The sequence below is a fragment of the Portunus trituberculatus genome, chromosome 17 (genome assembly GCF_017591435.1).
Source record: "Portunus trituberculatus isolate SZX2019 chromosome 17, ASM1759143v1, whole genome shotgun sequence".
Classification (NCBI taxonomy): domain Eukaryota; kingdom Metazoa; phylum Arthropoda; class Malacostraca; order Decapoda; family Portunidae; genus Portunus; species Portunus trituberculatus.
This window is the reverse complement of record NC_059271.1, coordinates 4,402,501-4,429,873: the sequence shown is the minus strand read 5'-3', so window position 1 is coordinate 4,429,873 and position 27,373 is coordinate 4,402,501. Positions and strand designations below refer to the sequence as shown.

General features: G+C 43.5%; 1 protein-coding gene across 1 annotated transcript in view; it reads right to left on the bottom strand.

Moving 5' to 3' along the window:
* Positions 1 to 599: 599 nt before the first annotated feature.
* LOC123505175 (proline-rich protein 36-like) overlaps positions 600 to 27,373 on the bottom strand; it is a 36,161-nt gene continuing 9,387 nt past the window's right edge. Inside the window, 4 exon segments of the mRNA XM_045256337.1 lie at positions 600 to 1,084; positions 1,410 to 1,907; positions 2,064 to 3,395; positions 3,397 to 4,059. Of these exon segments, the coding sequence (XP_045112272.1) occupies positions 737 to 1,084; positions 1,410 to 1,907; positions 2,064 to 3,395; positions 3,397 to 4,059 (2,841 nt within the window). The 3' untranslated portion in view covers positions 600 to 736.

The window sequence follows — 27,373 nt, the reverse complement described above, 5'->3', positions numbered from 1 at the left end:
CCAGTGAATCAAGGGGACGCTCAGGCTCTGGGTGAGGTGGTAGTGCAGCATCTACTAGCCGTATGGCGCGGCGTTGGATGCTGTCTCTCCTCTCTCTCTCTCTCTCTCTCTCTCTCTCTCTCTCTCTCTCTCTCTCTCTCTCTCTCTCTCTCTCTCTCTCTCTCTCTCTCTCTCTCTCTCTCTCTCTCTCTCTCTCTCTCTCTCTCTCTCTCTCTCTCTCTCTCTCTCTCTCCGGCAGATGTCAGTGCTTCCAGGTGGTGTCCCGGTGTTAGGGTGTGTCGATGGTCACTGTGCCTCCTCGCCGGTGTGTCTGGCGGCCGCTGATTGACTGTGACCACGAGAGTGCTTGTCGAAGATCCCTCCTGTTAATCTTTTGGCTCTTATGGCTTCTGAACCTTGATAGAATATTGAGACCCCTGTTTTGTTTTGCTTTGCTTCGTTTTCATATGTTGTTTTATTCTGGCTCTCTTTTTTTTTTTTTAATAGACACTCAAGTGAAATACCAATTTTCAAAGTAATGAAGTTAGTTTTTCTTTCTGTGTGCTATACAGTTTATGAAGAATAATTTGAATCTTTAAGGTGGAAATAATAAAGTGCAGTAAAGTTTTCACTCATGTATTTCATATAAACAAATAAATAAGATAAATATTTGTACACGACACGACATAAGACAAGCAAGGACTGCTGGCACTGCCTCTCACTCTTAGCATGATGCCAGCAGGCCGGAGTGCCATCGCTAGGATGCCTTCAGAGGGGTCCCGTTTACCTTAATGTCCTCACTGTCAGTCCCCGCCATCCCCGCCCCTGCACCTGCTCCTACTAGCATTTTCGTCGCCCCCTCCTCCAGTAGTCGTCCACTACAAGCCCTCAGGTCGCCCTGCTTCTTGCGACTGATCCACGAGATGATGTTGTCGATGATGGCGTCTATGGACCGGCCGCTCCAGCCCAACTCCTCCCAGCTGCTGGCTGAGGGAAAGCCGTACTCCAGGAACTTACGCATGTTGACCTTGAGGCGTTGCAGCTCGTCCACCCGCACGTCGGCACACGGGCTCTTCCTCGCCATGTCCAGGATAGTGATGAGAACCTGCAACGTGAGGGAGAGGGAAAGATCAGCCTTCTGCTACAAACTACTGCTAACAATCTGTGTGAGAAAATGAGATATAAAGTAAAGCATTGCCTTGATTTAGCATTATTTTCCCCCAAGTGGAGAATGGCACTGCAACAATTTCACCTCTGTCTTCAAGTATTATACCGCTAAGAGAAATTCACACCCGCGGTGGCCGGAGTACATTAAAGGATGTGTTTAGTGACTCATGGGGTGGCATTAGCCATTACGAGATTACTGGAAGAAAGAACCCGCTAATCCTGTTGCTGTCAAAATAATATGTCATGGTGGTGGTAAGTCTTACCTGCTCCGCTGTCTTCTCGGGGTATCCGAGCTGCTTCATGGGGACCTCGCCCACCAGCGCCACCAAGGCTGTCTCCACCTTCCGCTTGAAGGCGTCAGCCTCGTGTTCCCCCGGCATGAGGGAAAACAAAGACCTCTGGATGTTTTCCCTGATGCTGTCCAGGGGTGATGGCGGCACGCCCATGCCAATCTTCGTCTTCTGGAGACACGGTAGGAACTTTTCGTTAGGAATGTCGTCATCCACAATGACCTCCACGTCCTCTACTTTGGATCGCGGCAGTGGAGGTGCCGCGGTGTGCGGCGGCATGGAGTGGCAGGAGGGTGGGGCGTGAGGCTGGGTGCTGGAGACCGTCCTGGTGAGGGCGATAGTCGGCACCAGAGAGATGGGCGGGTAGGGTAGGGGCAGGTGAGGCGCGGGGTGGTGAGGGGGGACGGGGTAGGTGTGAGCAGCAGCAGACATCGTGGATGGTGGATACAGGTGTGATGGTGGTGGTGGTGGTGGTGGTGGTTGTTGTTGGTGTTGTTGTTGTTGTTGTTGTTGTTGTTGTTGCTGCTGCTGCTGCTGCTGCTGCTGCTGCTGCTGCTGCTGCTGTTGCTGCTGCTCCTGCTGCTGCTGCTGTTGTTGTTGTTGGTGGTGGTGATGTTGTTGCTGTTGTTGTTGTGGCTGTTGTTGTTGTTGGGTGGACTGTGGTGAGTGTGGTGTGGTCTGTGGAGGCTGGGCTGTTGGGGGTGGCGGGGGAGGTAGGGCCGGGGCGGAGGGGGAGGATGTGGGGGCGCCGCTGGAAGACTCCTCAGAGGCGTGTATGGGGATGAGTGGCGGGGGAGCCATTTTTCGCGTCTTGTTTTTCTTGGAGTCAGCGTGAGCAACATCTTCGGACTTTCTTCTGAGTACGTTTGTTCTTTGCATGGGAGGCGAAGGGAGGTTTTGTGGAAGTGGATACATGGGGGCAGGAACCAGCAGTTGGTGTGTGGATGTAGATGGGTGTGACTCGCTGTAACTCACAACGCATGACTCAGCAGACGCGCCAGACCCTCCCGCGAGTCTCTGAGAAAGGTTTAATGGCGTTGTATCCGCTGGACCAAGACTTCTGTGGCTGAAGGGCGGCTGGGAGAGATCCAGGGGGTTTACGTCGCCACCGTTGGACGAGTATTGCACTGGCAGGGAGGCTCTGTACACAGCGTCCCTGTGAGTCTCTTCTGGGTGAGCCTCGCCTCCCGGGGGATGTGGCTGTAGGCGGGAATATGGGTCCGCCGCCAGACCCACCGGGGTGATTGCAGCACCAGGCTGGTGGTTGAGGGAAAGCTGGTGCATGTTCAGATGAGGGGAATTGGGTCCGTTGGCCTCTGGCATGAGAGCCATCTCCGACGGGAGAGTGACTGTCGGGGGTGTGAGGATGGTGAGGTGGTGGCCCGTGGTCGGTGTGGCTGGGGTGGCTGCGTCCTGTGGCTGGGGCGTCTGGGAAGACAGTGCTGTCCGCAACACACTGAGTGGAGAGCGAGCTCCTGGGTATTGCTGCTTCTTGGGTGGCATTCTGAAGGTCGGGGCAGGTGTCGGTGCCTCGGGAGGGAAGATTGTCGCCACTCCGCCATCCCGAGGCACCGCGGCAGACTTAGATATTGTCGAGTTTGTCGAGACTTTTAGTTCTGAGGATTTGGCCACTTGTTCCTCCGCCTTGTTGGCTTCGGGTGACTGGTGCATGGGGCGATCATAGGCTTGGTCAGGGGAAGTAGCATATCCCACACTCCCACCTGACTCCAAACCCGAGTCCTCACAATCACTCACGGTGATACTTGTGTCTGCTGGCCCTTCCTCAGGCGGTGGCGGCTGTGGCATGGGGGTGTGGATGCTCTCTACTTGTGTTACTGGAATAGGGACAGCAGGGGGTGCCAGAGGAGTGAGGACTGTGAACTGCGACTCACTGTGTTGTGGCGGCTCTGGTTGTGGCGCTGAGGGCGGCTGGAATGGCTCCAGGTCCTGCATGTTGATTGGTGGTGACCACAGGAGCCACAGGACTCTCTACGTCAACGTCCTCGTCGCGCGTGTGTTCGTTTGGATGATGCTGGCCCGTGTGGGTGATGAGGTCCTTGTCGCAAGGGAATACTTGGCCGCAGGGAATGCATCTGACGCCGCTTTCCGCGCGGTGCACACGAACGTGGCGACTCAGGTTTCCCGAGTGCTCGAAGGCTCTGCCGCACAGATGACACACGTAGGGCCGTTCTCGTGTATGGATTCGCCGGTGAACAACAAGATTGGCGTAAGCAGCGAATCCTTTTTGGCAGTGTTCGCATTGAAAGGGTTTCTCACCCGTGTGAGTTCTTACGTGGATTTTGAGCACCTTAGAGCAAGTGAATCCCTTGTTGCAGTGGGAACACACGTAGGGTTTTTCGCCCGTGTGTCGCCTGATGTGAATTACCAGTTGTCCATGCTGGGAAAAGCGCTTTTCACAGTGCGGACATTGATATGGGCGTTCCCGGGTGTGAACTCGCATGTGGGTGTTGCAGTTACCCTTAGAGGCAAATGTTTTTCCACAAAAGGGACACGAGAAGGGACGCTCCCCTGTGTGGGTCTTGTAGTGGGCGTCGAGGCGGGACCGACGGTCGAACTCCCTCCCACACACGTCGCACTTGAGCTCGTTGGCCTCCGCCTGCACCTGGAGAGAAAACAGACCAAGTAGAGAGAGCAGCCCTCAGCTGTCAGCCCCATCCCGAGTCCAGCCTCACATACTCTACACTACACTCTCACCATCCACTCACTCTTACCGCAGCTCGCACATCTTTGGCGTCTCCGGTGCTTCCACCGGAGAAACCGCCTCAGAAAACTACAATTTTGAGTAATGAACACAGGAAGTGGTTGTGTAACAGACACTGACCTTCCTCAAGAACCTTGGAGTGAACATCCCTTGTAATTTTGGAATTATAGTCATAAACCAGTTTGATTCCTTCCTCTCCAACTCCGAGTTGCTGGGTTTATTTTGATCAATTTCCTTCGGATCTTACACTTCCTGCAAGTTATTCTGACTTCCTCTAAACGAAAATCCAACAGTATCATACAGTTTTTATGTTGAATTGTATATATAAGCGTTTGGAGGAAGAGGCTGTCGGAAGGAAATGTTGTCTGAAGAAATGGATGTTTTGTCTAAGAAAAAGATAGAGAACACCAGTAATAATAGTGAAAAAAAAACAGACGAAGAAGATAACATACGAGTACTTAACACTCGACTCAGATCTCGCGTGAACACAGCAGCTGGCGCACACAGGCCATGGCAGCACGCTATGAGTATGATCCTGCTACCAAATACAAATATACACAAACCCCTGTACCAACAACCCATACAATAACGCCACGCAACACAACCAAAACAACTCTTCCCTTCCCATGCAGACTAATTTGTAATGAGAGCGCGTGGAAAGTGAGTGATGGAACCCGTGACTATGTACAACAACTTTGTTATGTCGGTGACTTACATGCATATTTCCCACGTGCCTGAGGCGTGGCTGGGGGCGTGCCTGGCGAGGGCTGCATCAGACAGGTGCACTGACTTGAGTACGAACCCAAAGCCACAGGTGTTACTGCCAGGGGAGTTGATAGGTGACCACACTTAACGTTACGGGGTAGTGCTTATGGTTGTATCACCACCATCACCACCACCACCACTGTACATTATCATCATATCACCACCACCACGTCCTGCCCTATACCTTCCCTCACCTCACACCACCAAACCCACTCGCTGCCGCCACCGAGCTGTACTCGTGTTATATCACTTCCTCCCTCCTCTCACGCACCCTTCCAGTACTCATTTCACCCTAGCTGTGATTCCTGCTGCTCCCAACCTTAATAGGAAGCACCACCACCACCACCACCACCACCACCACCACCAATACTATACAAGCAAAACCCGCTGCTACCGTCATTACATACTATGATTCCCACTACTATTATGATCATTACCGTTACTATAATCACCACCACCACCACTTCAAACATTACTATTGTGCGACTGATGTGACAACTAATACACAATGGCTTGTGTCACTAGTGCTACTGCTTCTACAACTATTGCTACTCGTACTACTATTACTGCTACTGCTACTTTTACTGCTGCAGCTGCTTTTGCTGCTGCTACTAATGACAACAACAAATGCAAGAATGATAACGACAACAGAACAACAAGAATAATGATGATAATGTATCCACCACTTCCAAACCATCAACAACAAGTCAGTCACCTCATTCAGCACATCCTAGGGGAAGAACTACAACATATAGTGTCTTCCATGCTAGACTGCAGTACATGAGCAACGGTAGAGGCGGGAGGAGGAGGAGGAGGAGGAGGAGGAGGAGGAGGAGGAGGAGGAGGAGGAGGAGGAGGTTTACCAAGCGTCGCCGACATGAAACCACAATCATTACCATGCGGTCCCTGAAGACGAATGCACCAGGTATCGGGTTACAGGTAAAGTCCAGCTATTTGTGGAAACCAAGTGAATTATACACCTGCTGAAAACACACTGGCTGGCCCTGAGGAGTGGCTGGTTATTAGTTAACTGCAGTGGTCAGGAGGAGAGAGAGAGAGAGAGAGAGAGAGAGAGAGAGAGAGAGAGAGAGAGAGAGAGAGATTGCTCACCTCAACTAACAATACAATCATTTATTCCGTTATTGGCTTATGTAATTATTTTCCTTCGTACGCCATGAGAAAGTTTTTTTGTAATCAGTAACTTTTACACACACACACACACACACACACACACACACACACACACACACACACACACACACACACACACACACACACACGCACACACACACGCCGTTATGATGACAAAGAGCGTAATCATTGCCGTGTCTTCACTGAAACATGAATATATTTACCTTCAGGAACGCTAATTATCTACGCTTTCCCTCCTTTTCCTCCACCTACTAGTACTCACCGCTACTACGCTCCAATTTCCTCACACACACACACACACACACACACACACACACACACACACGGTAGCTCAGTGGTTAGAGCGCTGGCTTCACAAGCCAGATGACCGGGGTTCGATTCAGATATTTGGGTGTGTCTCCTTTCACGTGTAGCCCCTGTTCACCTAGCAGTGAGTAGGTACGGGATGTAAATCGAGGAGTTGTGACCTTGTTGTCCCGGTGTGTGGTGTGTGCCTGGTCTCAGACCTATCCCAAGATCGGAAATAATGAGCTCTGAGCTCGTTCCGTAGGGTAACGTCTGGCTGTCTCGTCAGAGACTGCAGCAGATCAAACAATCAAACAGCTCAGTGGTTAGAGCGCTGGCTTCACAAGCCAGAGGACCGGGGTTCGATTCTCCGGCCGGGTGGAGATATTTGGGTGTGTCTCCTTTCACGTGTAGCCCCTGTTCACCTAGCAGTGAGTAGGTACGGGATGTAAATCGAGGAGTTGTGACGTTGTCCCAGTGTGTGGTGTGTGCCTGGTCTCAGGCCTATCCGAAGATCGGAAATAAAGAGCTCTGAGCTCGTTCCGTAGGGTAACGTCTGGCTGTCTCGTCAGAGACTGCAGCAGATCAAACAGTGAAACACACACACACACACACACACACAGAAACACACACGCAAACCAGTAATGGACGGAAATGTTTCACTACTAAGGTAACTTCCGTGCCTCGTTCATCCACTCCATTTGACACCCAAGCACACCCCAATGACAACCCTTCACCTCCTCGCACAGTATCGGGGACCACAGCCAGCCACAAGGTTACATCGCTCTCGTGCCTTCCCTTCCCGGCTAGGAATGAGTGGTGGGAGAGGCGCCTGGAGACTGCACAGGCGGGTTGATAATACGTAGGTGTGTGTTAGATTGCGAGTAAACGGAAGAAGCTTGGTGAAAAGTGATGAAGATTGCCATTCATTTATCACAACTTTGCGTTTGTTAGTTTCTGTTTTAGCATCGCTACACTTTCTCCACATTTTTTAGCTGCTATGATAATAAATTGAGTGGCTAAATTTCTAATTGCAGGGACTTAAATTGTAAATTGCTTCATTACTCTTTTCCTGTCATAAATTACAGGAGGAAAAGGAGAGACAAGGAGGAGAATGAGGAGTTGAACGAAAAGGAAAAGGAGGAGGAGGAGGAGGAGGAGGAGGAGGAGGAGGAGGAAAAGTAAGAGGAGGAAGTGGAAGGGAAGAAGAGACGAAAACGATAAAGAAAGAGGAGGAGGAGGAGGAGGCAAGAGAGGAAAGTTGTTTCTGAGGTGGCAGAGGAGAGAAACAAACTTCATGAGAAAGATAAGAAGGGAAAGGATGGCACTGAACTGAGAAGGAAGATGACAAAGAAAATGAGCAGCAGGCGACAAAAATAGAAAAAACGATTACATGTTACGCTTCTTTGTTTTCACTTCTCTAAATGATGTGTGTGTGTGTGTGTGTGTGTGTGTGTGTGTGTGTGTGTGTGTGTGTGTGTGATTAGTATTAAGTTATTTTAGTGGATACGTATGGTTTTATCATAGCTGTTATTATAATGATTACTACTAATGGTATTTATCTATTTTCTTCGTTCTAATGTCAATCAACATCTACATTCTTTGAGTACTTAATTTTACTACACACTTAAATACTTTCTACGAATACATTTATGTGGTTAGTAAGTATCTATTCCCTGTGTGTGTTTGGGGGGGTCTCTTAATACCCACTAACACACGCCAACTTTTGAAGAAGCGTGTGCGAGAGTCCTCCATCCACCACCAGATCTTGACCCACAGTCGTCATCGGTAACATAACAACTCCCAGTACTCTCACCGACACGTTTTTTTTTTTTATTTATTTTTTATTTATACCATGTTGGCTTTTCACGGGAATTTATGGGCTAAAGGGAATAATTTTTGGGGTACCTCCTATCTCAAAGCCCAACCGCTAGGAAACCGTTGCCCCGACTGAGGAAGCCCAACCTACACTCTGACCGTGGACAGGATTCGAACCCGTGCGCTTGGAGACTCCTCGGACCTCAAAGCACACATGTTTCCACTGTACCACGGCGGCCCCAAGTTGCCGAGTATGAATAATGCCGCGGTGACTCATTGTATTGACAGACTCCTACCGGTATACAATAGAATGATAAGTAGCGGTTCTCACTAAACGTCGCGGTCTTTATATTATTCTTTTTTTTTTTTTATCAAGTGGAATTAATGTTTTTTACTCTAATATCTCATTTACACAACGGTAGTCTTAAGTAAATAAAAAAAGATAATAGAAAGAATGTGACGGGTCAATAGACACACACACACACACACACACACACACACACACACACACACACACACACACACACACACACACACACACACACACACACACACAAAATAAAATAAAAAAATAAATAAATAGATAAAAAAAGGGACATTTAATCCGTTAATAATGTTAGTGAGAATGACTTGCTCCTTTCCTCGCCAGAACTCCAAAGTCGTGAGAGAGAAAAATGTGTTGATAGATTTTCACGCTCATAATACCAAATAATTCATTCTTCTTATTTTTTTCTCATATATTCATCAGTGTGTGTGTGTGTGTGTGTGTGTGTGTGTGTGTGTGTGTGTGTGTGTGTGTGTGTGTGTGTGTGTGTGTGTGTGTGTGTGTGTGTGTGTATGTGTGTGTGTGTGTATCTAGCTCTGTAATGTAATGTTTGAGAGAGAGAGAGAGAGAGAGTGTGTGTGTGTGTGTGTGTGTGTGTGTGTGTGTGTGTGTGTGTGTGTGTGTGTGTAGCGTCACCATTATTTATGAAAATGTAACTTATTTAGTTGCTGCACCACCATTTCCTCCCTCCCTTTCCCCTCCTCCCACCGTCCTCCAACCTCCCTGCTCCTCAACGCTATAATTAAGTGACAAGGCCCAAGTTCTGTAAGAGCATGAAGAGACAGTGTTCTTCCGTAGAGTTCAGTGCGTCCGCTGGCCCGAACCAAGTACGGTGCATGAATTTGAAGAGGGTGGCAATACCGAGACACATGGGTGGGTACATGACTCGGACAGTGTGTATGTGTGTGTCTGTGAGAGAGAGAGAGAGAGAGAGAGAGAGAGAGAGAGAGAGAGAGAGAGCACAGTAGGAAATGATGTTTTAGGGTGAAAATTGTGTCATGTAGAAAAAAAATATGTATGATGAAGTTGAGATAAAAATATTAGAAATTAGTGCATTATATTTAGACGCAATTCGCACCTCACGGATTTCATATGTGGTGTTTTGTTTTGTTATATATCGTGCACCTATGTAACAATGATTTCAGATCGAATAGCTATTTTACATGTTTGAGGTAAAAATTCGTTATTTGCATTTATATATTTCCACTCTTAAAACTAGAGAATTACGGGGAATAATTTTTTTTTAGCATTTATTCCAGGCGCGAGAGTACATGAATTCCTCGAAACCTCCCTGAAGAGTGCATGGAGTTGGGAAATAGTGAGAGGCAACGGGCTTCGAAGCACGGAAAAAATTATAAGAAAAATAATTCAACGAGGAGAGAGATATAAAGGAAGCTTGGTGATTCATAATACAAACATTTTGTGGTTTACCCCAAACAACGCAATTTGATTTATTTGGTTAGGGAAAATCAGTAAAGGAGAGAAAATAAAAAGAAACATGCCTGATTTATAATAGTTACTGAAGTTTATTTGCAGTGTAGATAAACATGATTATTTACCTTTAATTTCATAGTGAAGAAAATGAGCAAAGGAGAGAAGAAAAATAATGCGTGTTTGTATAAAAGTGACGAAGGTTTGATGGTCCCTTACTAAGCAGTGCTATTTACTTTATTACATGCGTAAGTGGTGAACTTGTGGCGAGGAGAAAGATTAAAGGAATTGTTATGCGTAATTCAATGTTACTGAAATTGTGTATAGCTATGATATCTAACTGAATATACAATGATTACTATATTATATATATATATATATATATATATATATATATATATATATATATATATATATATATATATATATATATATATATATATATATATATATATATATATATATATATATATATATATATATATATATATATATATATATATATATATATATATATATATATATATATATATATATATATATATATATATATATATATATATATATATATATATATATATATATATATATATATATATATATATTTCAGTCAGAATAATTTTGCTGCCGATACAAAATGACAATAATGAACAATAGCGTGTGATCCCTCTTTAAATTAGTCTTAAGGAGGATGTGAAGAAGATTTAAACTTATTGAGTAGTTTGGCTTCTAAATTCTAATGGAATACTTGGTTTCAGTTTTAATTTCGAAAGACACCACTGATAGCAAAGGATCGAACAATTCAAACACTTTAATGCCTGTTGTTGTTGTTGTTGTTGTTGTTGTTGTTGTTGTTGTTGTTCAGTGCAATTGTCTTGTGTCTACACATATTCGAACAAAGTAACAAGCTGTATTGTGACGAGCAAAGAGTGAAGGCTGCGGATGCAAGGCTAAAACCGTTTGAAGAAAACATCACAAAGGAAAAAAATAGGTTATTTAAATCCAGTCGATAAATCTGCAGCAGACATAGGCCTGTATTTTGGAACACTTCTGTGCCCCACTTCCACTTTTTTCAAAGGGTTCTAGTTTAAGTGACACGGGTTTTTAAGAGTATTTATGTGATCTTAGTGACATGTTACCAAGGTTTCTGCATTATCAACAGGGCAAATACTTATTAAAACTTAGCTTGTCGTCTCTGTAGTCTTTAAAAATGTCTCTGCTAAGGGAGAGAAACGTATCTGAATATGGTCTATATATGATCATTACTAAACATCACAGCGCCTATCCCGAGAACTTTCAGTAGGCCTTGGTGATAGTTACTGGAATTCACGAGATTGTTTTCATAATTCCAGTGATACTTGAAGGAAACAAAGTTGTGGGTCTTATAAAAAAAAAAAAAAAACAGCTGCATAGATATTAGATTCATATGTTTTTTTATTTCTTCTTTCTTCTTCCCATTATGTATTTCTCTTGTTCACCCGTATTCCTTTCTTTTCTTCTATATTCTTTTAACTGTGTCAGGTTACCACAAGTTTATTGCACCATTAATGGGAAAAAAAATACTTCTAATTGAGGATCCGACAAACATTTAGCAATGGTTAAAAAAAGGAAATGAAAAGAAAAATATACAGAGCTTATGGGAGAGCAAAACTTTTTTAAACACTGCCTTGGTCTGTTCCATGAGACAAATAAAAATTACAAAACCCAAGAAGGAATGATACCCCAGTTGAACGTAAGAGGCATATAATCACATTCCACCATCCTTCATTCACTCCTCACACACTGAGCTGCTTAACACGCCTCTCACAATATAAAACGAGAAAAGATCCCAGTGAACAAAAACCCTCCCGCCACCGTCCACCACCCGCTATTCTCATTACCACGCCACTTTCTCCACCACCACCACCACAGCGCTTCCATGGACCACCTCACCCACCACAGTCTCCTTACACCTTTCTCTCTGCCCGTCTCAAGCGCGTCTCATTCCCCTCAAGGATACGTGGATAGAGAAGGGAAGGGCCATGCACCTGCCTGTTATTGACACACACACACACACACACACACACACACACACACACACACACACACACACACACACACACACACACACACACACACACACACGCTGGATCAGAATTTATGGCGCATTGCAAATTCACGAATGGAAGCGCAAGTCCTGAATACGAACGCCTTCATTACGTTAATCGGAATACAATGGAGTGAAACCTTACTCTCTCTCTCTCTCTCTCTCTCTCTCTCTCTCTCTCTCTCTCTCTCTCTCTCTCCCCTCATGTTACAGGTCATTTAATCGCATTTTATTGACACAACGTATAAGTATGGTGTGTGTGTGTGTTTTTCACTGTTTGATCTGCTGCAGTCTCTGACGAGACAGCCAGACGTTACCCTACGGAACGAGCTCAGAGCTCATTATTTCCGATCTTCGGATACGCCTGAGACCAGGCACACACCACACACTGGGACAACAAGGTCACAACTCCTCGATTTACATCCCGTATCTACTCACTGCTAGGTGAATAGGGGCTACACATGAAAGGAGACACACCCAAATATCTCCACCCGGCCGGGGAATCGAACCCCGGTCCTCTGGCTTGTGAAGCCAGCTCTCTAACCACTGAGCTACCGTGTGTGTGTGTGTGTGTGTGTGTGTGTGTGTGTGTGTGTGTGTGTGTGTGTGTGTGTGTGTGTGTGTGTGTGTGTGTAATTCACCTCACCTCGGTCGTCTGCTGGTCACCCAGCCAGGCTTCCCCATTACGTAGCGAGCTCAGAGCTCATAGACCGATCTTCGGGTAGGACTGAGACCACAACACACTCTACACACCGGTAAAGCGAGGCCACAACCCCTCGAGTTACATCCCGTACCTATTTACTGCTAGGTGAACAGGGGCCACACATTAAGAGGCTTGCGTGTGTGTGTGTGTATGTGTGTGTGTGTGTGTGTGTGTGTGTGTGTGTGTGTGTGTGTGTGTGTGTGTGTGTGTGTGTGTGTGTGTGTGTGTGTTGCAATGGAGGAAGAATCTATGTGTTTGTTATTGTGTGAGAACTAAGGGAAAGAAAACACTCAGATGAGATGCTGATTGGTGTTCTGTCCTTGGGAAGAATGGCGATGCATACGAGCGAGGCTTAAAAACAGGAGGAAAGAATCAAGACATTGGAGGAGTTATGTACGAAAGAGACGCTGAGTGAGACGAAATGTTGCAAAGTGCTCAGAAGAAAACAACGCGACGGAAATCTAAGACATAAGTGTTGGTTTTCTAGAAGATAAGCGCAATGGAAGTGAGCGAATAAAAACTGAGGATAAATGCAGTTGTGGAGAACGTAAAGGATGAAATAACGCATAAAAATTATATAATAAATCGTTTGCAAGGTGACTCAACAGAACCAAGGTTAAGAGGGAGGAGTCTAGACGCAATAAATGCAAGGAAACGGACGATGAGAAAAAGGAAAATATACATAGAGGATGGATAACAAGTGCAATGACACGCGGCAAGTGAAAATGCAAACATGTGATGGAAAAAAAGTAAAATAAAAAAGAAAGGAAAAGAATATGAACTGACAGGATCCTAAATTCGAACCTTATACAAAATTCGAGGAAAGTTAGATAGAGAATTGCAAGGTGGAGATGCAAACGTATGATAAAAAAAAAATCATATAATGTTAACAATAAAAGGAAAAAAGAAAAACAAGAAGGGAAAGAATATGAAGTGAAAGGATAGGGAAAAATAAATCAAACCGTTTATAGTATTTGAGGTAGAGTAACGGAAAGTGAAATAGAGAACTGTAAGGTGCAAATGCAATCATATAAGAAAAAAATTACACAACGTGAACAAAAAAAAAGGAAAAAAAGAAAACAAGAAGAAAAATATAAACTGACAAAATAAAAAGAAATCAAAACGATACAAAATTTAAAACGGAGCACGTAATCGAAAGTTAGAGAACTACAAGGAGAAAATACAAACCTATAAGAAAAAAATACGTTAACAAAAAAAATGAAAAAAAGAAAAGAATATAAACTAACACGAAAAAAAATCAAACCAAACAGAATTTGAACCTAGAATACGTTAACAAAATAAGAAAGAAAAAAAAAAGAAAAGAATATAAGCACACGATAAAGATTCAAACCATACAGAATTTGAACCTTCTCCTTCACCATTCTGCAACTCTTACTTTGACTTACAGAACACCGCTTATCGCAAACACGAGCTAGTAGTACCCATAGTTCACCTGGTGTTTGCTCTTCCTTAGTGTTCCCTTCACAAAAATGGAGCACAAAGGAGTGATAAGGGTGAAGATGATAAAAGAAAAGAAAAATGCATGGTGTAGTAAATGTGAGAGATGTAAAAGGCTTGTTACAACGCATGAGAATTTTAAGATACGCACTCGGAACAAATGACATGACAACGCAAACAGAAAGAGAGAGAATGTATTGGAGAGATGGAGTTGAAAATAGAAAACACAAGCTCTCTGCCTCATTCTGTTTTTCCTTCTGTGACCTTGACTGTTTACTGAGAGAGGAGCATCAGGACACCTTTTGAAGTAACACGAACAGAGAGAATGTATTGGAGAAATGTAGTTGAAAATACACAACACAAACACTGGAGCTCTTTGCCACATTCTTTTTTTTTTTTTCTTCTTTTTAACCCTTCTTGTGACCCTGACCGTACACCAAGGGAGGAGCATTAGGACACCTTCTGCAGTATACTGGCCCGTCAGCTTTGAACGCTTCTCTATTCAACTTTTTACGAGTAGCAATTAAGTACGCCCTTTTTTTTTTTTTTTTTTTCTTTTCATTCAACCGATGTCTAGCTTCCTTTACACGTTGAGAGAAAAAGAAATCATGCAGAAGAGAAACAAAAGCTACATGAAAATAAAACAACACAGGGTTAAGGAAAGCAGTTACTAAAAACGTACAACAAGAAAGACTAAACACACAATGACAAAGAGAACACGGCAACGAGCACACCGTCTCACCGCCACTCGGGGAAAACCATCACCGTCTAATGCGTCTTTCGTCACTCCCCGGAATGAGAAAAGTGATAAGCAAACTGGTATTTCCGTGTGGAGCTACGAGCGTACGACTGAGTGACCTTGTGTAGTGGCCGCCGGTAGTAGGGGGCGTCTGTGTCACCGGCCCCGCGACCTACACTCAGCCTTATAAGTCGTCGGGAATAAGTGTAGAAAAAAGTACATAAAAACCGCGCTATTTGCACCTGCCGGAAAGAATAACCCTTGCTACACAGTGTTTCTCATAATCACCTGCAAGTTTTTTTGTTTTTGTACTAGTTTTTTTTTCTATATCCTAGGCATGACAAGACGAAGCTTTTATTATCTCCTTTCTCAGTGTTTCCTTGCAAATATCTCTTACAGTGCTCTGAATATTAGCAGAGGACGACTGTAGCGGTGAAAGGGTTAAGAGAAAAAAAAGGTGAACATTCTCAAAGCGTGATATAAAGAATCTGGAAAAGGAAAGGATAGGCAAAACTCCTTCATTTTAACTGCACTTCGCTTATTATTCGACAGCTTATCACAAAGAGCCTCGTAAAAACCCACTGCTTTTTGTTCATTAAGCAGGCAAGCAGAGAGAGATTCCCATAGACAAACCTGAAAAAAAAAGAAAAGGAAAAAGAAGAAAACTAAATCCCAATGCAAAAGCTATAAGGCCAGTTCCACAGTGACTATTCTGCCTTTTCTAGCTAACTAACAAAAACCACCTTAACTTCTTCAGTACTGCGATGCTTTTTTACCATGAGTTTTGGGTACGATTAGACAATTTAATTTCCATTATGAACTGTCTATAGAGGTCAGAATATTATTGGCCAGATTCTTCACTGATTTAATCCCCACATAAGTTTCTGAAGCTGTATAAAATCGCTAAATAGTAAGCAGAATGAGTATGAAAGCGCGTCATGGTACTGAAGGGCCTGAAGGGGTTAATCGTATTCCACAGTCAACTTTGGCCGCTGCTTCCCGTTTGAGACCGTACAAATCATCGGAACTCGTAAGGCATCAGGGCCCAAACACTCCATTTCGCCCCCACTTTAATTGTTAGGCTCCTGAACAAATAGAGCCTTTTTGTATGGGTAGCTTACCAAGAAACTGTGGAAGTGATTGTAAGTCTTTGTTTTACTACGTCGAGTTCTTTCGTTTCGTTTTCTTTGTTTTTTTTTTTTTTTTTTATACAAGAGGAGCAATACATCTGAGAGCAACAAAAAAAAAAAACACCACTTAGACCCCACTTAGATGCCAGTTTCCGAGCATGTTAACCCAAAAGAATGGTGTTCATAGTTTTAAAGTTTCTCTTGTCATTAAAAAAAATAATAATAAATGCAAAAAAAAATATCCAATTACTTTACGCGGATACAATTACGATGCATTTTATTTGTACTGTGCGTAATGTTTCCGCTTTTTCTTCTTTTTTTTTTTTTTTTTTTTTTTTTTGCGCGGTTTCTTTGTTTTTGTTATTGTCATGCTTGTGTCGGTGATATTTGGTGAAGGTCAGCATACAGTATACTTTCCTCATATGCCAACAAGTCTCCTGGTGAGTGTTTCCTGCTCCATTATGTCTCCGTTTAACTCTCTCTCTCTCTCTCTCTCTCTCTCTCTCTCTCTCTCTCTCTCTCTCTCTCTCTCGCCACAGTACTAAGCGATAATGAGGTATAACAAGCCTCGCCCAGCTACGTAACCCACACCGCAAGACAAAGGTGGGGCTGCTTGGGTCGAGAAAGGTCTTGAGAGGTCTTGAGGTGCGACCCTTGCAAAATCAGCACCCTAAGTGGAACAATGCGGCCTTTATCTTTTTCCTTCTTCCACGTAAAATTCCCACACAAATTCCTCGGGCACTATACTCTACACCCTCCTTGTCTCCTTCCTCCTCATGTCGCCTGCCCCTCACTTAGAAGAGATTTTGGGGAACGGAAGAAGAAACGGATATGTTGTTATGGCTTATATCTTTTTCTTCTAAATGAAATGAAATAAGAGGTTTTATATGAATTATTCAGTGCAACTCTACATTCTTTTTTTTTTTTTATTCTAGGGACACATCTCAAATCTAAAGTGACGTTCGAATGTTTTAATCCTTTTTTTTTTTTGAGACTAGTTTTATTTTTGCCGGATGAAATGAAGTGAGAAGTTTTATATAATCTTTCTCTGTAAAAGGATTAAAAGGTGATGGCTAATGTTATTGTTGGCAGTGCTGAGGTCTGTTTCAATCGCACAGTATTCCCTCGTGTCTTGTTTTCCCGGGAGCTGTGAGACAGGAAGCATTAAAAAGCGTGGCATAAATTAACGCAATGCTCGAGTCATAAGATGTATTTTTTTTTTCTACCTTATCAGTGTCAAAGTCTCCCAGTAACTTCTCCACCAGGTGATTTAATCCTTGTTGCTTCATTCTTCCTCTCCCCATCACCTGCCTTACGGTTAGGAAGTGTATTTACTAAGAACATAAAAGAAGGAATTGGACTCTAGTGAAAATGCGAGAAAATAAAGGTGTGATTATATTATGTGACATGTAAATAGCCCATTACAGTTAGAAATGTTAAAAGTTAAAGACTCCATTAGAACGTGAATAAGTATTTTTCTTTCATTGAGACCGAAAAAAATAAAATCAGTAGCAAATATCTATGCAGATCGTATAAGAAAATAGGTGAAGTTAAAGAGTAGTTAATACACGAATTCTTTTGTGGCAACGTAATGATTCGATTAGATAATACAGGCACGTGGTGATGTGGGTAATTAAACGATCGATTTAGTGTCTTGGATTATCTGACATGGTATTATTAATGAAGTGCATAAAGATAAATGGAAAGATTACTAATTTCTTAAGTGAATGACTATGAGACCTTTTTTTTCTGAAAGTAGTGATTGAATAATAAATAGTATAGGTAGATTATTGCTACCGAACCAGAAAGGGGAAAGTGATCAGATTGGAGAGGTAATAACCTGTCAGATTTATTCATGTGAAAGTGATGACTGAATTATTCAAGAAAAAAAGAGAAAAAAAGAAAAGCGGAAAAAAACACGGACAGCTTAACAGTATGGGGGAAGCAAGCATGACTCTGACTTTCACATCATGACAAACTGTTTTCATTCTGCGCCTTGTAAGGGAACGCAGCCAAGGACACTCCTCACGCTTTTCAAGTAGTCGTAAAAGTAAAGATTTTTCTCTCGTGTGGGCTAGCTGCATTCTCCTGTTATTTGTATTAGATCCTAGTGTTGTCAAGGCTGAGTGCGTCATGCAGTAAGTAGCTCGCTCTTGTCACTCTGTTTACATGTGAAAGGTTAGCTTTTTTGAGTGTTTTTTTCAATTTTCCTTTCCTTTTTTCTGGGTGCATGAAGCCACTGATGCTCGCCCGACGCTTTTTGCCTCGTTGCCACAAAGGAGGATGACGGGAAGTGACCAGCAGCGGGGAGTGTTGGAGTGTTGGAGTCACTCATAGGATGATCGGCTTCTCTGTGTCTAGGAAGTGCCTGCGACTCAACACACACACACACACACACACACACACACACACACACACACACACACACACACACACACACACACACACACACACACACACACACACACACACACACACACACACACACACACGTTGGCCTTATCCAGCCTCTAATTGGATTTGTTTTTTCTCTTCATGATCTCCATTACTTAATCTGATTGTTCATACATTTTCTTCTGTAATGTTGTCATCTTTAAACAAAAAAACAAAAGCACGTTTCAGATGTTAAAAGGTAATTCTCTCTCTCTCTCTCTCTCTCTCTCTCTCTCTCTCTCTCTCTCTCTCTCTCTCTCTCTCTCTCTCTCTCTCTCAGCACATCCATTCATATATAGATCATGTTTTCTATTAGTATTGAGGAATTAAAAGTTACATTAATATATCTTCACTGAGAGAGAGAGAGAGAGAGAGAGAGAGAGAGAGAGAGAGAGAGAGAGATCAAAATACAAATGACTTGATAAATTTCGGAACTAACAATGTAAAAACTTCACAACCACCACCACCAGAGCCACCGCCACAATTCGGAACAAGAAGAAAGGCCCCAGTCCCAGCGGAGGCACAAAGGGTAACGACCTGACGATTGTTGGTGTTACGTGGGGCACCTGGGTGTGATGGTGTATTAGGAGTGTATATACCTCATCTGATAACTAACCCAGCCACCTTGCCACCACCACCACCACCACAACCACAGTCACCGTCACCTGCTTGAAAGAGAGAGAGAGAGAGAGAGAGAGAGAGAGAGAGAGAGAGAGAGAGAGAGAGAGAGAGAGAGAGAGAGAGAGTTCACCACGTACTACTATTACTATCATTTCTACTACCACTACCATTGTCTTACCACTATCACTATAACTACAATATAAACAAGAAATTAACATAGCACACCGTATTTAGATTGAATCCTCAATTATACCTTTCAGAGAGAGAGAGAGAGAGAGAGAGAGAGAGAGAGAGAGAGAGAGAGGAGATGGCAAAGTAATATAAAGTATCGTCACCACTGCATTGCCACCCATCAGTCATGTGGTATGGTGTGACTATCGTGACGGTACGGTGGCGTCACACACACACACACACACACACACACACACACACACACACACACACACACACACACACACACACACACACACACACACACACACACTGCACACTAAGCAAAGACAAGTCCATCAGGGTTACCAGGGCACATTTACACACACACACACACACACACACACACACACACACACACACACACACACACACACACACACACACACATCCAGCACTCCAACTTTCACTTTCCGTGGTGGCAGCAAGCGTCCATTATTATTAGATGGCAGGTGGTGCAGGACGAGCAGGCTGGACTAAGGTAGGCTGTTAGGTGGGATACTTTCACCCGCTTGCAGGTGAGGACTCATTAGAGGAGAAGCAGGTGGCGACCGGCACACAAAAGGTACAAGCTTGTCAGAGGGAAGTAAATGTGTGTGTGTGTGTGTGTGTGTGTGTGTGTGTGTGTGTGTGTGTGTGTGTGTGTGTGTGTGTGTCTCTCTCTCTCTCTCTCTCTCTCTCTCTCTCTCTCTCTCTCTCTCTCTCTCTCTCTCTCTCTCTCTCTCTCTCTCTCTCTCTCTCTCTCTCTCTCTCTCTCTCTCTCTCTCTCTCTCTCTCTCTCTCTCTCTCTCTCTCTCTCTCTCTCTCTCTCTCTCTCAGTCTTTCTCTAGTCCTATCCATCTATCTATACTTCTATTCATATATCTATGTAGCATTCACACACACACACACACACACACACACACACACACACACACACACACACACACACACACACACACACACACACACACACACACACACAGGTATATATATAAAAAAAGATACACTCATATTCCCACAAATCCGTAATACTAAGTTCCGGTCCTCGGCAGTCAGGCCCAGTGATGGTGGTAGTGGTGGTGGTGATGGTAGAGAGAGAGAGAGAGAGAGAGAGAGAGGAGGTTCACCGGTAAACGCTCACAGTGGCTGTAATTTGTTCCGTCTCCTTCATCGTTCCCTTCAGTTCCTCCTCTTGGCTGAGTGTGGATATATTTGACGGCAGGGAGCATGTGATGTAACCGGCCTCCCCTCCTCACCCCGCAAAATTCGTGTTGTGTATAGTAGGTACAGTTATAGCAGTGTGTGTGTGTGTGTGTGTGTGTGTGTGTGTGTGTGTGTGTGTGTGTGTGTGTGTGTGTGTGTGTGTGTGTGTGTGAATGCTACATAGATAGATAGACAGATAGTCGACTAGAGATAGACAGAGAGCTAGACATGTGCTTGCTTGTCCCTGGGAGATTTGAAGTGTTGATAGCGTGAATAAGTTGCTTTGTTGTGACTTAAAGAGGCTACAGGTAACAAAAGGAGAGTCACGAGAGAGAGAGAGAGAGAGAGAGAGAGAGAGAGAGAGAGAGAGAGAGAATGACAATAACGGTGATAATAACCCTTCACTGCAACATCTAACCTTCTCCACCTCCATGAAATTATTTGGTGCAACTCTTCATTCTTTTTGTTTTTATTAGAGAAACGCCTCTTAAATCTAAAATGACGCTCGAATGTTCCAGTCCTTCTTTTTTTTTTTTTTTTTGCAACTAGCTTTATTTTCTTCTAAATGAAATGAAATAAGAGGTTTTTATATGAATTCTTCAGTGCAACTCTACATTTTTTTTTTTTTATTCTAGGGACGCATCTCAAATCTCAAGTGACGTGCGAGTTTTTTAATCCTTTTTTTTTTTCTTTGAGACTAGTTTTATTTTTGCCGGATGAAATGAAGTGAGAAGTTTTATATAATCTTTCTCAGTCAAAGGATTAAAAGGTGATGGCTAATGTTATTGTTGGCAGTGCTAAGGTCTGTTTCAATCGCACAGTATTCCCTCGTGTCTTGTTTTCCCGGGAGCTGTGAGACACGAAGCATTAGAAAGCGTAGCGCAAATTAAAACAATGCTTGAGTCATAAGTAGTTCCTTCAGAGATGCGTTGTAAATTCATGTCTTCAAGCGGCGTGAATTGTGTAACGTCAAGGAATGTATAACGACTTACCTTTATTACTTCAGCGATAATTGCTAGATTGCATTATTATATCCGGAGATTGGTTTGTAGTGCGTGAAATTCAGTATTCATGTTTTGAAAGATATGAAAACTATTGAGATTATTAGTTTGGTTACCATGTTTTTCTCCTACTGGTGCGGCAGAATCCTTATAAAGTTATCAGTAAAAACATGAAAAAACGCTTGAGAAACACACAACAAGATAAGACGAAGAATCCTTGTTAAAACACCACAAGAAACGAAAACACCCTCGAAAAATACTCAATAACTTCTGCTCTACTCTGTTAAAGTATACGAGGTAAGACGAATAATCCTTGTTCAACTATCACTGGAAACACGAAAGCACCCTCGAAAACCACCCAATAACTTTACTTTACCACTTTACTCCATTAAAGTATACGAGGTAAGACGAGAAGTTTCAAGTGAGATCACAAATTGAAAATCCCTGTGACGCCTTGAACAGAATACCGGGCCACAGATCAGCGCAGTGAATTTCCAGCCATCAATTCTCTCACTTCACCACAGTAATGTTCGCATGTAAATAGGCCGAGACTGGGTCAGTGAATATAACGATGCTAAGGTACGGTTGTGTGAAATTACTTGAATATTCATGGCTATTTAGATTTTCGATCTGGTTATGCTAATGTTGTATTGTAACATTGGTGGCTATAGTGAATTTAACCCGGGTCATGCGAGAGAGAGAGAGAGAGAGAGAGAGAGAGAGAGAGAGAGAGAGAGAGAGAGAGAGAGAGAGAGAGAGAGAGAGAGAGAGAGAGAGAGCGTTTTTTTTTTTTTTTTACTCTATGGCCTATATCGCCTGTAGGTGTACTTGAAGAGTATGTTTAGGAAGCGCTGTTCAGCTTTCACTTATTTGTGTCGCAGGCAATTTTGTTCATAGTGGTAGCTATACATTAGGACCCATATCACCACCCAAGCGTATCTATGGTGTAACCACCTAGAACCTGGGTATCATGGTGACATGTAGGTAACTTCAAACCACTCGACAAATGGCATAGTTTCAAGGCGATACGTGGTGAGATTCAAACCTACGAGTGGAAGTCTACCCGATCCCACACTCACCACTTTATCCACTTCGCCACCGCCTCTGTTCTTATCATCTCCGTATAGTCTCGTAATTCATACTATCCTTTATACCACCACCTGCATAATCCTCATTTAACTTTTACTAAACACTTCTTTTCACCGTAATTTCCTTGACTAACTCAGCGTCTTGCATAAGATCCTCTGATGATACTGACACACCACCAGAAGGCAGCCACGGCGCTCCTCACTCACGCGAACAACGACCCATCACACACAGCGCACTGACCCTTGCAAGACTTCGACCTTCTGATGACCGGCGTGCTTTGGCGGACACTGAGATCTGGGATTATGATTTTTTTTTCTTGTATTTTTTTTCCTTGGAGATCTAGTGTGCCATGAGCTCTTGGAACCGGTTAAGTGAGCTGGCAGATGCGTTGTTTTGTGTTACAGTACCACTGGACTTTCTCTTGTGTAGGACAAGCTAGCCAGCACGCTGCATTCTGGCCAAGACGCCAGTGAGAGTGAAAGAAAGGAGGATATTTCCAGTCCACTGCGAGAATACAAAGAAAGTGACCACGTGGAAAGCAAGGAAGACAAGCAAGTAAGCGAAGCACGTTCATTTAAAGAATACTGCCCGTATTTTCAGACGCATTTTACTTTCATTACGACTATTTTCAAAAACAACAAAGAGAATTGCACAGGTCTCCATCAGTGTTTCTTTCCCCCTATTCAGAGTGCTAGATTCTCAGTCATCACCAAACAATCACTGTAATAATCAGAACACTCTTGAAAGCCTGAGTAACTTTCACCAGAGCCTGTTGAATGTGGCGGAGATGAGACTCCGAGATGTTTAAGAATACGGTTCATACTTTTGTGCGGATGACTCAATGGCCACACCTTACGCAGACCTCCAGAAGAAAGGCGTTTTTACACAAAAATATACCTGTGTAGTGCACGTGTCGAATGCAGGACCCAGTAGTGTAAGTAAAATGAATTGCCTGTACTGCGAGGAAGATGTACGCTCCCACAATGCATCACACGAGTCTCAACAGGCTAAGATAAAACGAGCACACCTGGACAAGTGGTCAGACAAAGGCAGTAGAAAGAAAAAAAAAGAGAGAGGGAAAGAAAGAGAAAAGAAGAAAAAACTAGTCTCGTGCGAGCACATGCAATGCACATAAATATACATGAGTGATATAATACTACAAGTAGTATACATTATAGTAAACGAAGCAAAAAAACGGTAAGTTAATGAGTATATTATAAAGTAAGTAGATAGATTGATGGATAGATAGATAGATAGATAGAAAGATCGGTAAATAGATAGGTAGAAAGATAGGCAGGGACGTATGTAGGCAGACATATAACTAGACAGGTAGATAAATACTCGTAGATAGATTGATAGATAAACAAATAGATAATGGAGAGAGAGAGAGAGAGAGAGAGAGAGAGAGAGAGGCAGGGATAAATAGAGAGATAACCATCAATTCAACACCCCGTCCGGAGATAACACACCACACGATCACACACGCGTGCACAAGTGGCTGGATGAAGAATATAAGAACGATGTATTAGAAACCACATTCTAAAAACACTTCTTCGCTGCACCTCCACTGTATTCAAAAGGCTTTAGTTGAAGTGACATATATTTTTAACCATATTCCAATACAAGTGACAGATTAACGATAATTCTACATGATTAAGAGATGAAACACTCATGAGAACTCTGCTGAAAATCTCTGTGGACTTTTGAATTATAGTTTTGATGAGAGAGCAAATACTAGATACAGGAAGACGCGTGGTACAATCTGCAGTGAGATGATGATAAGAGAGGTAAACAAGTGAAAGGCACGGACGGTGTAAGCGCAAATTTTGAGCATCCATGACCTCCTCTTCGTCATCCTCATCTCCTTCCTCCTGCTGAATGAATGAGAGAGCCGGAAAGCAGCTGCAGGAGTGAGAGGGAAGGAGGAAGGGCGGTAGCGAAGCAGACAAGTGTTCCACATCCTACAAGTCGCGAAGGGCGTAGGTACGGTACATAATCTCCTCCTCCTCCTCCTCCTCCTCGTCCTCCTCCTCCTCCTCCTCCTCCTCTTCCTCCTCCTCCTCCTAATAGCATCACACGCACGCAAAAAGTAATATAGATCCTCCCAAAAACACGGTGTCTATTGTTGACCTTAATTCAGGAAGACGTGTCGAGGTCTCTCTCTCTCTCTCTCTCTCTCTCTCTCTCTCTCTCTCTCTCTCTCTCTCTCTCTCTCTCTCTCTCTCTCTCTCTCTCTCTCTCTCTCTCTCTCTCTCTCTCTCTCTCTCTCTCTCCAGGTGTTTTAGTGGTGTTACTGAAGTGAGTTTTTATGATAAGGGGACGAATGGAAATATCGGTGTACGGGAATCATGGCAGTTTAGACGAAGGAAACGGAATAGGCTGATGAGATGTGATAGGCGGGTTAAGGTGAATTGTATTGTTATTGTATGTTGACTGAAGGGTTTTGGTAAGGTATGGTTTTTGAAATAGTGTTAATAATGATGATAGATTTAAAGTATTATTTATAGATGGTAGATAAAGTACTGTATGTTGACTGAAGAGGGTTTGATAAGGTGTGGTATAAGAATAATGTTAATAATGAGGATAGATTTAAAAGTATGTTGACTGAAGGGTTTTGATAAGGTATGGTGTATGAATGATGATGATATATGTGTGTGTGTGTGTGTGTGTGTGTGTGTGTGTGTGTGTGTGTGTGTGCTGGATGAAGACAAATAAAGATACAACAAGCACATTACCACAATAACATTTGAATTACGATGCTGGTAAAAAAAACTATGGAACAGGGGACATCCTAAAGTAAAAAGAAAAAAAAAGGGAATTTCTCTTACACGTATGCAAGTTGGTATAGACGTTTTGAGCGATGGGAATGAAATGTTCTCGCTTTCACATCGAAAACAGCGATACAAACTTGCCCGATTATCATGTACATTGATATTAAAGTTAGCTTCAAAGTATCTTTCAAACACGCGAATGAGAGGTAATTGTAACTGAGAGAGAGAGAGAGAGAGAGAGAGAGAGAGAGAGAGAGAGAGAGAGAGAGAGTAGAGAGAGAGTAGCTTCAAAATATCTTTTAAACACACGAATGAGAGATGTAATTGTAAAGAGAGAGAGAGAGAGAGAGAGAGAGAGAGAGAGAGAGAGAGAGAGAGAAGTCTGAAACGCTTTGCTCTCTCATCATCGCTACTTTCCAAAGGCTCTAGATGAAGATAGTCGTGTTTTTAAGAGTACTTTTATGGTTCTGGTGATAGATTGGCAAGATTTCTAGTTTATCATAAGAAAGAATTGCCTTGAAAACTCGGATAATTGTCTCTGTGGCCTTGCAAAACTGTCGTAGTGAGAAGAGAAGGTGTTTCTGAATACAAGCGAGAGAGAGAGAGAGAGAGAGAGAGAGAGAGAGAGAGAGTAGCAAGACAGACGAATCTATAAGGAAAAAATCTCTCTCTCTCTCTCTCTCTCTCTCTCTCTCTCTCTCTCTCTCTCTCTCTCTCTCTCTCTCTCTCTCTCTCTCTCTCTCTCTCTCTCAGTTACATTTGTGGTAATTGACGCAGCCGTGATAGTAGCGATGTTTTTAATTGGGTTGTTGTTGTTGTTGTTTTTGGTGGTGGTGGTGGTGGTGGTGATTGTGGTGGCGGCGGTGGAGAGTGAACGTATGGACGGCGGCTGAACATAAAATAGACCGGAAATTATCTTGGAAGGATGTTTACTGGATCTTGGTGTGTGTGTGTGTGTGTGTGTGTGTGTGTGTGTGTGTGTGTGTGTGTGTGTGTGTGTGTGTGTGTGTGTGTGTGTGTGTGTGTGTGTCAGTGTCTCTGTCTCTCGAAAGAATAAGGATTTCTTCGCTCCATTCTCTCTCTCTCTCTCTCTCTCTCTCTCTCTCTCTCTCTCTCTCTCTCTCTCTCTCTCTCTCTCTCTCTCTCTCTCTCTCTCTCTCTCTCTCTCTCTTATTTACAGTTTTTGTTGTCTTTTTTTCCACATTTAACCTTTCCTTTGTATCTTAACCTTCCACTCTTATCTTGTCTTGTCTTGTCTTGGCTCGGCTCACGTGGTTCTGTTGCACCTGCTTTCCTAGATTTCTTTTACAAACTTTCCGTTTTTCGTAATGTCTCCCTGCTGCGAATCACACACACACACACACACACACACACACACACACACACACACACACACACACACACAGGACGCGTGCTCCCGTAATACATTGTGAGGTATCGTTGCCCTCTGAACTCCTGAGCCCACGTGAGTGGTGCAGCTACAAGGGTACTCAGTGTGGCCGCGTGTAAAAAGGAGTTAACTAGACGACCCGCCCAAATAGACACCTAGCGCCTGCCCTTCCGCACTCTGGGTCAAATGTCAGGCTTCTTTCTCTCGACTGTTGCACGCACACACCAAGCGGGCGATGCTACGTAGAATGACACGCTGCTGGAAGGACAAGATCTCTCCGGTGGTGGCAGAGAAGGAATAGGAGAGGAAATGGAGGAATGAAAGTACAATGACTCCAGACGGAAGGTAAAAGAAAAATGTCTAAATGTGATAATTAATACGAATGAGACGCTGGTGAGGGAAAGGCAAAATCTCTCTGGTGGTGGCAGAGAGAAGGAACAGGAGAGAAAGTGGAGGAGTGGAAATACAATGACTGGCAAACGAAAGGTAAAGAAAATGTGTGAATGTGATAACTAATACGAAGGCTACGCAGGAGACGTTGACGAGGGAAGAACAAAAAATTCTCCGATGTTAACAGAGCGAAGGAAAAGGAGAGGAAGTGGAGTGGAAATAACTGGTACACG